Source organism: Henckelia pumila, chromosome 4, assembly GCF_033568475.1.
Source record: "Henckelia pumila isolate YLH828 chromosome 4, ASM3356847v2, whole genome shotgun sequence".
NCBI lineage: Eukaryota > Viridiplantae > Streptophyta > Magnoliopsida > Lamiales > Gesneriaceae > Henckelia > Henckelia pumila.
In genome coordinates, this window is record NC_133123.1 from 26163404 (window position 1) to 26177292 (window position 13889).

A 13889-nucleotide genomic window follows, 5' to 3' on the forward strand; every position below is an offset into this window, starting at 1 on the left:
TTACTGAATTGCATGCACGTTTTAACACCATTTTCCAATCACCATCGGTTCATAAAATAATGTAAATAGTTTTTTTTTTATCATCACATAAAAATCGATTAATACATATCGTTTATTAGAAGTGAAATATAAATTTTTATTAGCGACACACAGTACGTACAATAAGATTAATAAAGCATCAGATTTGAATACACGATATAATATTCCCGATTTCATGTGGGTCCTACGTGTATCCAAAGGCTGTACGTGCTGCCCTGCCCCCCTTTACTTCACTCTTGATCCACAGAGCTTAAGGCAGTGTGTAAGCTGCAAAGAACACAAAACAGACAATTAAATCAAGAAAATTTTGAACAAATTAAATTTTCATACACGACCATGTTGTATATATATGAATTGCGAGATGGGACATCACAAGAATAAGGTTTTAAACTTGTATATTTTAACAATATTAGACTAGATATCTTTAAATTCAGTCACGATAACGGTTACGCTTACGCCACATGCTCGCCGCTCGCGAGACTAGCATCGAACAAACAAAACTATGTATGGTATTTTCCTATATATATCAAATGCTATATGAAAACGATTATTCCAAATTGTCCCGACACGTTGATGTGAGATATACAAATTAGAACAGGGAAAATCAATTTTTTTGTTTAGGTTTGCTAAGCATTTAAAATTTGATTTTAGTGTAGAAACTTTAAATTTTTTTGTCATCCTCTTATATATGTCAAAATACTAATGTGATATTGAAAAATGTTAATGTAAAGTTAGAAACTGTTGATGTGATATTGGAATTCCTGACGTTGCACTGCCACGTTGAGAATCAACCAAAGTAGCCCGAAACTAGAGCTAAAGCACAAAAACCAAAGTTTGAAATTTAATTGACTCAAAAAACAAAAATATAACGAGCTAGTGGGAAAAAAAAAACTTAAAAGCAATGGAAGAAAGAATTGATTGGGTACCTCCACACTTGTATCCCACAGGCCTATCAGCAATGTTACATCTCTTTGGAATGGTTATAGCAATTTCAGGCTTAACACCTGAACTTTTCGCGGTATTAGACAACATTACAGCACAGAGACACTTGGGATTCTGCCCCAGTTTCTGAACCTGAGTACAACAACTGCTAGAAACCACGGCATTCGCGTCTAGAGCTGCCGATACGCATGGAACCAGCTTCAGGAGTTCCATGTCGGGGGTCGATCTCGGGCACTCTCCGGCTGCGTTTGCACCGTTAATGAAATTCGTGATCCCGAGGATCAGAATGAATCCCAAAACGTAAAAACACTTGGATGATGCTTCCATTTGATCTGATTTTGTTCTGTTTTGGTGCTTGAAGTTCATGTCTATTGTGTGGTATTTTATAGTGGTATTTAGAAGCCAATTGTAGCTGACTGTAAATGCAACATGATCAGAAGTGCGTTAGGCATTACTTAGAAGATATGTTACATTTATTGCTAGTGCTGCAATTGTATATTGAAGCATGATTAATTTGCATAGGGATCATGAGAAATTAATTAGTGGAAATATATAGTGCTGTTATTTTATTAAGTTCACATGGACATGGTAATTTTTGTGTTCATATTTGCATATTTCTATGATCTAAACATGACCAGCAGGTTTTGGGGTCAGATCTGGTGGGTCGAATGATCGGGATTAGAACCTATAAAGTTCGGTTTCTCAACATGCATCATAAAAATATTTCTAACTGCCTTAATGTTTTTCCCTTCAATGAAAGGTTATTAATTATTTTGTTTGGAAGACCAAGAAATTAAACTCGTGTTTTTTTTGTCTTTTTGCTTCTTTACAAGCAGTAAATATGCAGATTTAAATCCTTCAAAAAATGTCAATGTAAATGATATTGTACCTTTGCATATAATGCTAGTGCTGCAACCCATATGGATAGAAAAAAGGCATAATTGTAGTGTTGAAAATAAGAGTTGTAAATTTTGAATATTAGTGTGTGATGATGTAAGTGATTATGTATTTATTTTTGGACTAATTTCAAATGAGGATCTATAAATAGGTCTATCCATTTGTGATAAAAAAACACAATTGAGAGAAGAAATTTTATAAAGTGTGAAGTTTGATTTATTTTGAGATTTTTAGGTTTTATATTTTTATCATAAATTTTTACTTTTTACAACACTGCCAATTTATTTTAATAATGTTTCTGTTCATTTTTTCTTTTGTATTGATTTTGACTAAACCTATTATTGGGTCCGAAAATGCAAGTAATTTTGATTTTGATGATAACAAAACTTAAATTGTGTTTTTAACATTTTTACCAAGTGTGCAGCTGATAGATCACAAATTGAAAGTGTCAAGTTGGAATACAATCTTAGCTCAACTTAGTTTTTGGCGCAACTGTTTTTCAAGCATATATCATAGTTCGATGATCCAAATTACCACCGCCAAAACCATCGCATAGCCAACACAAAAGTCTACAAGTCATATTTAATATAAGGTGGACCAATTCGGATGATATCTAGGCCAAACCATCGTCTCAAGATAGAGTTGGATGAAGTGTAGCAGCAAATGGATTGACAGACCAGCTCTGGTTTAATGGTCATATCTTTCGGCTCCGTTATCCAAATGAAATGATTCAGTATGCATTGCAAAGCTAAGAACATGATCTACAAATCATATTCACAAGTAGAGTTGTCAAATGGGTCAATAAATATTAATAGAAACATATTAATAAAATTTCTAATTATTAATTTTACACATGTAATATAAAGTAATTAATACAATAGAAATCACAACTTTAATTAAAAAAATACATGTATATATAATCATAAAAGTAAAAAAATAATAATAATAAATTCCAGGCCCGTCGCGGGTTGGCTCGCCTAGACCCGTCTTTAGTTGGGTTGAAAAAATTTCAACTCAACCCACTTAAATTGTGTGACAGCTTGGCCTAATCCAAGTTGATGCCTCTATTCACAAGTCGAAGTTTGAACAGATCCTAAGTTGGTGATATATTGAGTGGAAGTTGCAGGTTCTTCACATGTTGATGACAAAACTCAAGTCTATACACAGTCTGGTATTTCGAGCATATCTTTCTCATGCAAACTCGAATGAAGTGATTCTTGATAAGAGAAAGGGATACAACATTAATGTTTATCACTTTGCCCAGAAATAGACGAATCAAGATATATAATCACTCGATTGAACCACATTCACTCGCCTGTTTTTTCCTCGACCGTTTTGGAGCAGACATAGTATTTCAAGCATATCTCTCTCATATGAAATCCAAATTGAGTGATTCTTGATGCGTTGAAAATCCATGGCAAAGATCTACAAAGTTTATGCTCATCAATTTACCCATAAAGCAACGAATAAAGATCTATAAGCACTCGACGGTCAACATTCCCTCGACCGGTGAAAAGTCTCATCGACCGTTGTTGTGCATTTTTTTGTATTTCAAGCACAACTTTTTCATATGAACTTCAAATTGAATGATTCTTAATACGTTGGAAAGGCAAGATGAAGGGCTACAACTTCCATGTTTCTCACCTTGCCGAGAAATCAACGCAACAAGCATTATAAGCACCTGAACAAACAACATTTACTCACTTATTTTAGCTCTACTCGACTGGTCACCAAGCTTGTCACATGCTCTCATTAGTCGACTTCGACTACTCCAGATCCAGATCTAGTCAACCGCTCAAAGCTACAGTCGAAAAATAGAAAATGAACGTTATGTTGACAGACACAAGTACAACAACTTTTTCAACGTTCTCATCTTTTTGTCCAAAGTTCATTTTCATCTCGAAAGTTATATATAAAAGATCTGAAGATTGAAAAAAAAAAAATGGGGCGTCAAAACAGATCCATTCAGCTATATCCAGAGTTTGCCCTTGGTTTGAAGAACACAACATATTTCTTGAGCTTTCACAGTCAAGTTCTTCACACCCCAAATCACTCACACAAATTTGTTAGATGATTTGTATAGATTAGCTGAGTGAGTGTCTTTGCACAAAGACGTTAAATAATGTGTAATTCTTTGTATCAAGTTGTGAGATGTATAGTCCCAACTTGGAATGAGAAAGTATAGGAGTTCTGACTTAGCCAATGGGATAAGTAATAAGGTTGGAGTGAGTATATTAAGACGTTGTAATAGCCAAAGTTTTCTAGTGCATCATTTCTTGTGAGAAAGAATGGGTGACGTAGGAGCGATTGAGTCTCTGAAAATCCATAAATAAATTCTCTTGTATTCTTAACCCCAACCTGTAACGTCCCAAACTCAAAGACCTTACTAAACATGCATTCTTTAAATTTGGGGGGAAAATTTTGCAGAAATAAAATATTTTTAAAAAAAAGAAAAATTGCACCAACAATTAAATGAAATAATCCTCGACATCATTTCCAACTTTAACCAACTTTAAAATATGTAAAACTTGTTTTCTTCCAAATAAAATAAAGTGTACACAATAACTTGTGACTAATGGGCTTAAAAGTCGGCCTGTTAGTCTCAAACATTAAATTTTAAATTTTTTTCCTCTCAACTTTTAAGTTGCATTAAAACATTAAACTTGTATATCATAAAATATTTTCTCTAGACTTCGTTCGATAGCTAGTCTCGTTTCTTCAGCCCAGCATTAATTTCAAACCTGAAAAACATTAAACTAAGCAAAACAGTAAATATCAGGCACATACATATCATCACATAATTTAAACATAACATTTAAATTTTATAATTAAAATGCATAAAATTATATAAATCATTTAAAATTTCGTGATTGATCTAGTGGACATTTGGACCTTACAACTCAACCCTTTGCATTTTACTGTCTGCCACAATTTTAAGCTTGCATAGGTTGTAACCTTCAAAATGTTTGATAAAATGCTTCAACCTACATGTTTTTACTATATGAACTTGCAATATTTTCGAAAGATTTCCAAAATGCTTAATTGATTTTTAGAGAGATTATTCGAGTATTTTTCTTTTGGTTTTGTAACCAAACTCGATATAAATTCTCGTTGTTCGATTCATTTTTGAACATTTCAAGAACGAGTTATTGTAACTCAAAATATTTTAAAAGTGTATATTCACCTCCCCTTCCTACAGACACACCCGATCCCCAACACCTCCGCATGGCCCCCTGGTCACACTGTAGATCTTTCCTTGAGTACATGTCCAAACAAAACCCAAGTTTTTGCTTCTTATTTTCAAATATTGGACGTAACTTTTTTTTATTTTCTCTTTATTTCTATTAGTTGAATTTTAATGTGTATAAGTATGACATGAGATTTACTTTTTCCATGCATACGAGACATGTAAAAGATTATAAGTTTCAATTAATCAATATTAGTATATATATATATAGAAATTTTCAGCTGCTCAACCATGTTTCTCCACGGACCACTAAAACTGGTGGTGGGTTTTAGTAATGCGAAAAAAAAATAAAAACCACTAAAATCCACTATCGAATTTTAGTGGTCGTGGACCAAGTGAGAAAACATGGTTGGACAGCAGAAAATTCCTATATATATAAACTAGCAAAGTAACGATAAAATACACTTAACCTAGATGGTACCAACACTCCTCGTAATGGTAAAAAAAAAAAAAAATATCTTCATTTGAAAGAAATAGGAGCCCGGTTCGAATCTCTGACCCTTCATTTTTACGTTTAGCAATTTCTTTTGATTTTTTTTACTTATTGGGCTAAATAGCCCATTAACAATTTCTTTTTTACATTTATGCTTTAAATTTTTTTAAAAATCTTTTATTTGTTGGGCTAAGGTGCTCGTTAATTATTTTTTTTTAGCAATTTCTTTTGATTTTTTTTACTTGTTGGGCTAAGTAGCCCATTAACAATTTCTTTTTTACATTTATGTTTTAAATTTTTTTTAAAAATCTTTTACTTGTTGGGCTAAGGTGCCCGTTAATAATTTTTTTCCGATTCTACAAATTTCGATCTATATTATTAAACTCAAATTGAGTTTTTGTTTGTTTCTATTGAGTTTAGTACATTAATCAGCTCATCTATTTTGTTTTAAAATTGGATAAATTTCAATCTCTATTATTAAACTCAGATTTGTCTATGGTCGAGTTGAGTAAAATTTTGTCTTTTTTATGTATTATTAAACTCAAATTGAGTTTTTGTTTGTTTCTATTGAGTTTAGTACATTAATCAGCTCATCGATTTTGTTTTGAAATTGGACAAATTTCAATCTCTATTATTAAACTCATATTTGTCTATGGTCGAGTTGAGTAAACTTTTCTCTTTTTATGTATTATGATATTATGCGTGAGTATCTCTCGTAAATCTAAACTTAATTTTATTCATTCATTCTTTTTCGTATTGAAAAAGATCTATAAAATTAATAAAAAAAATATTTTCTGGACTTTAAATAAAAATTTAAAGTAAAGTGCGAAATGACAAAAAAAAAAGGTTTTTATTGAGTTAAAATTTGATTTCTCTAGTAGTAACGGATCTCTGTGACTCTCGAAAATTTTTAAAACCGTATTGTTATACAAAAACCTATATATATATATATCACTCAAACACAAAGTGTTAACGCACATACCACAAGTATGTAGCTATGTCATCGCCGCATATAATCGCCACCTAGTATATGACCTCCCCAAACTTATGATCCTGATTCCTCCTTGCATGCACTTTAAAAAAAAAAATTAGTATTTTATGAGTTAAAAAAACTTAAAGTATGTGTTTGGATAAAATATTGTAAAATTTTTTTGACAAATATTTTTTAAAAAAGTGTTCTCCAAGTATAGTTTTTATAGAACACTTGAGAGGTGTTTTTAGATGTTTTTAAAATGAAACTATAGAAGAAAAAATGAATAACATTATTTTTGAAAAGTTAAAATATTTCTATAGAATAATTATCCAAATACATATTTATTCTTAAAAAATTTTAAATTATTTTATAATTTTTTTTAAAAAAACACTTTTATAAAAATGTTTTATAAGTACATTTCCAAATGGTGTTTAGATATTTTTAATGTGTGTAATATAAACTTTATTCTCATCATGTGAGCCACACAGAAGAGAATCAATGTCAAATAAGCTATTCGATTAGTTTAATTACTCCGGGCGAAAATGACCAAATCCAAACTTTTAACAAATTTCAGGACTATAATTCAAAACATGTCAACCTTTATGAGTAAAATCGTATTTTTTTCCCTTATAAATTAAAGTGCCGTTTATATATAATTTCTATTCCACGACCACCATGTATAATCAGGATATTTTTGGTACTTAAACTCCGTTAATTTTTTTAAAATTACCCTCCTCAATGTTTCGAAAAAATGAACTTTTTTATAATCTAACTCATGATTTATTTTAAAACATCAATTAATGATTACGTTATTAATATTAATATAAATAATAAATATTATATTTTTATCTTCCAGTGATTTATAATATCAAAATCCTTAATAAACTTTATAAATTCCTAAATTAAGTTTATTGATATAAATTTTATCATTCTTATATGCATACGTTTATCTGTTGATAAATTTATTTTTATTTTACCTAAAAAATATCATAAAGTGTTTGGTAAGCATTTACTATTTGGGCTCACAAGCAGTAAATGCGACAGTGATTTATTTGTTGTTTTTAGTCTTTGAAGTTTGAACAAATCTGGTAAGTATATATTTTTGACAAAAATATGTATTTATTTGGAAAGAATATTGGGAAACAATTTTTTGTACTAATGAATTAAAAATCTTCGATCATGTAATAGCAAGTCTCCCTATTACTAATAATATGATATAATTATTAAATTAATATGGAGATTTACTGACTCAGTACACATGAAAAGGTAACTATTGCAGATCCATCGTCATAAAAAAAAAAAATACAATCAAAAACTTTGAATCATTTATGTAAAAAAAAATTGTCGAAAATAAAGAGAAAATATATGTTGACAGTCCATTGTTTAAATTTTTATATCTAATTTCTAAAATTTTTTTGTATATTTTTAATTAATAAATAGGACCCACTTGTTCGCTTCGCTGCTGTCATTTTCTTTGGCAGGAGATCTTAAATAATTTTAATTTATGTTTCTTTTTTTAAAATTCTTGAATTTATGAGTGAGGGTTTACTAAGATATATACCACGTTGCTTTAAATAAGATGTATTTTTCAAATAACCAATGAATAACCTTCCCAAAAAAAATATATATATATATATATATAAAAGAGTCTTGATATGCTTACATTATTTTCTATTATTTTGGAAATCATGAAAATTATAGTTTTAGGAGCCAACAAAAAAAAAAAAAAATACAAGTAATAATTTGCATTTTTTTTAATTTAGTAATTTTTCATTGTATCGTGGTTTCAGAAAATGACAACGAGTTTTGTTATGTTGTCCACCTACCGTGCTCAACTAATGAGGCCATCATGATGTGTCACTCAACTATTAGATGCACAATTCAACACATTTAATAGTTGAGTGCCACCTCATGGTAGGCATATATTTAGTGGACACGATGGATATGCAGCATAGCAAAACTCATATATATATATATATGTATATATATAATGAATAATTATTTAAGTAATAACTGAAAAACAATAATAACAACTTTTAAATTCTATATATCAAAGGGAATTATAAGTTACATGATTCATGAATGAAGGAATAAATAGTTCTTGTTTTGGTACTCCATTTTGTTGGGAAAAATTGTAATTTTATTTCTTTAGTTGAGCTGATTATAATTTTAGTTCTGGAATGAGTCCAAGTTTGATTTTTCTCTACTAACTTAGAAAAAAAAAATTGGGTTATTTTTCACCCGAACACTTAAAATTATATTTTTGGCAACGATTCTCTTCTACATAACTCATATGGTGTAATGGTGAGAATAACTTTTATATTATACATATTAAAATCAACCTAAGCAAAAATATATGAGAGAATAAATTAAATTTCACCCAATATTTCAAAATAGGACGAAAAACATTTGACAATTTTCTTTTACTTAGATTTTAATATGTATACTATAAAATTTATTCTTGTCATATTAGTAAACGTAGGAGAGTGTTCGTGACAATTAAACGATATTCGATGGATTAGTAGTTTTGGTGAAAAAGAACCAGAACTGAAAAAAAATTCAACTTAGTCGATCAAAACCAAACTGAGACAAATTACAGTACTTGAATCTACAACATGATAACTAATTATAAGATTAAAATAACAATTTTTTCTTTTTGCTCCTAGCTAGGTTAATTTAAAAATATTTATTTTAATATTTTATATGTTTGAGTCCATAATCAACTGTGTCTCCGAAAAAAGAAAAATGATATCTTTGGTAACTAGCAGCTCTTCTATTTTTGGTGTAGTTATAGGTCAGTTTACAATATACTTCTACTGATTAATTTTTTTTTAAAATCGTAAATTTTTCGATAACAATATTATTAAACATAACAAAATATATAAATCAACCCCAAAAAAAAAAAAACTGTCCAAAAGGGCCCTTGAAACAATGAACACGAATTTTCTTGGTAAATGTAACAATAATATTATATTATATAATGGCAAAGAGGCAGATTCTGCAATAAACAGTAGAAAATGTTTTATACTATTTCGGTTTTTCGATGCCTTTCTTTTCCATTCTTCTTCTTCTTTTTTCTTTTCCCTCTTTAATAAAATTTATTATTTTCTTAACTACTTCTCTCATGAGTCTTTTGCGCTCATTTTTACATTTATATTCAACTTCTTATAATCGTACACCCACTGTCCGGTTTCTCAGAAAAGAGATAGAGAATGAAAAAGCTACAAAAATTCTGAGGAGAAAGGACCTGACTCCAACCCTAGCCCGCCCGTACAGCCCACTGATTTTTTAAGGTAATATTAAGAATCCCTCTTCCACAAACACCATATCTTTCCGTTTCAGGAAGTACTGAAAATTAATATACTGTGCGTAATTGATTGTGTGTGTGTGTGTTTTTTTTTTTTTTTTTTTTTTGAAGCTTGTTTAGTATGTATTTTCTTGGATATAAGGACTTTAATGGGTGAAAACTGGTGATTTTACTGCTTTCTCTAAAACTTAGATCTCTACTTATTTCAAGTGGGTTTCTTCTCTCTTGGCTTTTTCAGATGAAATATTGTAGCAGTTGTTAGATCAGGGTTTTCGATCTCAAGGAAGAATTATTCTCTAGGGTAATCTAATTGAATTTCTTCTGTTTACATTTTGTGGATTATTTCTCTTCCTTGGATCTAATTGTTTGAACCAAAATAGCTACAAGGGGAAAAAACAGATGGTAGTATATATGAAGTCTTTTATATTATCCCGATGTAACGGAGGAGAGGCGCTGGTTGGTGCATTCGAGAGTAATTTATTTGTTTGTTTGTTCAACTAATTAAGGAGAGAGAAACAAGAAAAGACCCTTAGTTTATTTGTGTTCAAATCTTCTTTAGCTAATTCTTGGAAGTAGAGAAACTTAATTTGTTGAAGAAAAAAAGGAGATGTCGAATAGATGGTGGGCAGGAAATGTGGCGATGCATCAAGGCCACTCTCTTCACCTAGTAAACACCGCAGAGGATGATCAAAATCATGTAGCTCTGAATGCATCAAATAGTAGTGGAAGCAACCCTAACCAAAACCTTGATGATGGAGAAAACGAGGAAGATTTAAACCCTTCTGGGGATCTCGAAATATCCGAGCCCTCGTCCAGCTCGGGACGCAGGCCGAGGGGAAGGCCTCCCGGTTCCAAGAATAAGCAAAAACCACCTATTATTATCACTAAAGAAAGTCCCAATGCCCTCCGTAGCCATGTCTTGGAAGTTGGCAGCGGTAGTGATGTTTCGGAGAGCATTGCGACCTTTGCGCGGCGGCGCCATTGCGGTGTTTCGGTTCTCAGTGGTAGTGGGATCGTTACGAATGTGACGATACGCCAGCCGTCTGCTCCAGCTGGGGTGATCACCCTCCAGGGAAGATTCGAGATATTGTCCTTGTCTGGGGCGTTTTTGCCCGCGCCCTCGCCGCCCAATGCTAGTGGCTTGACGGTGTACTTGTCTGGTGGTCAGGGGCAGGTGGTTGGGGGCACGGTTGTAGGTGCCCTGATAGCATCGGGGCCGGTGATGATTATTGCTGCAACTTTTACGAATGCGACGTATGAGAGGTTGCCGATGGAAGACGAGGCCGCCGGAGAAGGAATGGACATGTTGACGTCCGGAGCCAATACGACGGGGGCAGTCGGTGCCCCGGGATCTAGTACCACTCATGGTTTGGCAGCAAATCCTCCGGCATCATCCATGCCTATATATAACCACCTACCCCAAAATTTACTTCCCACCGGACCTGATGTCTTTTGGGGTCCGCCGCCACGCCCTCCGCCTTATTGAGCCGCGTAATCGGACGGACGCATGCCAGCCGCACCGGATTTCTTGTAAGCATAGGATCATGAAGCAAGGTTAAACTTCATCGTGTACTAGCTCCTTGTAAATGAATTCTATCACTAGGTTTTCAATTTCTTCTTTTGTCATGTATTGTGTCTTAATTTTCTTAATTGTGAACCCTTGAAAGTGTAGTTCGAATAAGGTGACATCTCTGAATTTCTTAGCTATTTGATTTGGCCTTACTTCTATATTCATAATTTTCTAGAATTTTATGGTCCATGTACTTCTATAAATGGTGCATGATTTGATGACATTATAGTAATTAGAAAACAACAAACTATGTACATTAATGCATGATTAGTGGTTTAGTGTTTTAGCTTGAGAATCCAAGCATCAATCTGTATCCTCTCTTAATATGTCATTCAGTTTCTAATTGGTTGGAAAAGTGACCCATTAATTAACTTTTGATTTTGTTTGGTATCAAATCAATATGGCTTGTGTGAATATTTTTTTATTCCCACAACTTGAGTTGAAAATAAGCATCAATCTGGTCACTATAATCTTTGCAATTATGTCTTCTACAGAAAAATGGCAATTATGATGCTTAATGTAATATAATTGTATAAGGAAATTAAGCATAAAAAATTAGACGTTACTGCAAATTTGTTGGAGATTATTTATCCTTGAACAAGTTTATGCAGTCATCGTGCTACTGCTACATTACTAGAAGTCGATCTGAGAAAATATCATAATTCATTGACGAAAAATATTGCCTTAAGGTCATGTAAATTTTTTGTTTGATGGTTGCAGTGTGGCCTGTTCCTTTATCCTAGAGGTATTGGTCTAATCTCATCCGACTAACATGATCTTTGTAGTTTTAAATTATATAATAATCATACTCGTTAAACTTTTCCTGTGTATGGCGAATAATCAAGAAAAGTGTATTTTTGGTTCGAAATATTTGACTATTTAGGATTTTGGTAATCTATGTTAAATTTCAATTTTAATACGTTTTTTTTTTTTTTTGTTGTTGTTTTTATATTATATTATAATTTTAGTTTTTTTGCAATGCAGTGCTCATGTACGTAATGCCAAATCAATACTCTTTGTTAGAAAGAACTCAAATTCTAAAAAAATTTGGAAGATACGATACTATATTGAAATTTGATAATATAAAGAACTTAAAAGAAGGAAAAAAGATTGTTTGGTACATTAATTTTTCAAAGTTTGATTTTTAATTTAATTTTTGGTTTATTTTGGTGCAATTGTTAGCATGACAACTTGACATGTCAACATTTACCGATATTAAGTTATCATTTTTTAGTGTCACGTAAGCAATTGCCATTTAAAATAATAATAAAAAATAATACTCACTCTGTTCCACTCATTTATGTTTATATATATGTCCTTTCACACAAATTCAAACAAGTGTATGGAAAAGTAAAATTTGTAAAACAATTTCGCATTTGTCATTATTTAATAAAGATTTTAATACAATAACACGGGTAAATTGGTAAAAGAGTAGAAAAAATAACATTAGATATGGAAATTATACTATATAATTGGGACGAAAAGAATACATATCAAGATTGCAATTGTTCAGTTAAGTGTGCATGAGCAAGAGTAATACTATATATGATTGGTGACCTGCCTTAACGAATAATTTCGTCTCTGTTGGGGACAGGGCTGGTAGTATGGGAAAGGATAAGACCGATCTCAAAGGGATATAAGACAACACCATCAGTACCGCATGTCCCTCCCTAGATTCATTGGCTTAATAACCAACCTATCTGTGCTGCCACAAGTATAAAAAAATAAAGTTGTGTCTTGGGTAACATATATAACTTTTGGCACTGTTTTCATAACCGAACCGGACCGGCCGGTTCGACCGAGAATCGGTCGTCGAACCGGTCCGAAACTTCACCAAAAATCGGTTAGAACCGGTCCAACCGGTCAAAACCGGTCAAGAACCGGTTGGATCGGTCAAGAACGGGGAAACCGGTTGAACCGGTTTTTAGAATTTTAATTTTTTAAAATTTAATTTTTTTTAATTTTTTAAAATTTAAGTTTAATATTTTTTTATATATATATACATGATTATTTGAAATTTGTACTTCATTAAAAAAATTATTTTAATAATTATTGGTTTTTTTAAAATTAAATAATTTTTATTTAAATAATTTAGAATTATAATTGATATTTTGAATATATTTACATATTTATTTAGCTTTCAAATTATGATAAATATATATATATTTGTCTATTTATATATATTTTTTAGTTTTTAAAATTCAAAATATATTATTTATTATATTATATTATAATATATTAATGGTTTTTCGATTCGATCGTCCGGCTAAAATGGTTCGACCGATTGGACCGTTTTTTTAGATAGACCTATTTGATCACCGGTCTGGTTATGAAAACATTGATTTTTGGCCTATTGGTAATCACTTGAGCCTAACAATTGGTATCAGAGCGAAGATCATGAGTTCGACCCTCCCAATTAAGCATATATATAATTTACTAGGATAGGATATGTGACCTTTTAGGAAGCTTTAATGCATCAAA

At 31.4% G+C, this 13889-nt stretch overlaps 2 protein-coding genes across 3 annotated transcripts; one reads left to right on the forward strand and one right to left on the reverse strand.

Annotated features, from left to right (window-relative positions):
• Positions 1-38: 38 nt before the first annotated feature.
• Positions 39-1323, reverse strand: LOC140865517 (uncharacterized). Its single transcript, XM_073270184.1, has 2 exons — positions 966-1323; positions 39-306 (listed from the first exon to the last, which is right to left on the reverse strand). The coding sequence occupies exons 1-2, from the start codon at positions 1306-1308 to the stop codon at positions 290-292; spliced, it is 360 nt and encodes a 119-aa protein (XP_073126285.1). The 5' UTR covers positions 1309-1323; the 3' UTR covers positions 39-289.
• Positions 1324-9645: 8322 nt separating this feature from the next.
• On the forward strand, positions 9646-11517 carry LOC140864187 (AT-hook motif nuclear-localized protein 15-like). 2 transcript variants are annotated; one of them, XM_073268173.1, is made up of 3 exons: positions 9646-9824; positions 10077-10139; positions 10219-11517. In XM_073268173.1, the coding sequence occupies exon 3, from the start codon at positions 10446-10448 to the stop codon at positions 11322-11324; it is 879 nt and encodes a 292-aa protein (XP_073124274.1). In that variant the 5' UTR covers positions 9646-9824; positions 10077-10139; positions 10219-10445; the 3' UTR covers positions 11325-11517. The 2 variants fall into 2 exon arrangements, with proteins under 2 accessions (XP_073124274.1, XP_073124273.1); XM_073268172.1 differs by having other exon boundaries at positions 10077-11517.
• The last annotated feature ends 2372 nt before the right edge of the window (positions 11518-13889 follow it).

What these genes read in the sequence shown, in the direction of transcription:
- LOC140865517 (XM_073270184.1), bottom strand. Translation starts at nt 1,308, where the DNA reads ATGGAAGCATCATCCAAGTGTTTTTACGTTTTGGGATTCATTCTGATC.
- LOC140864187 (XM_073268172.1), top strand. Translation starts at nt 10,446, where the DNA reads ATGTCGAATAGATGGTGGGCAGGAAATGTGGCGATGCATCAAGGCCAC.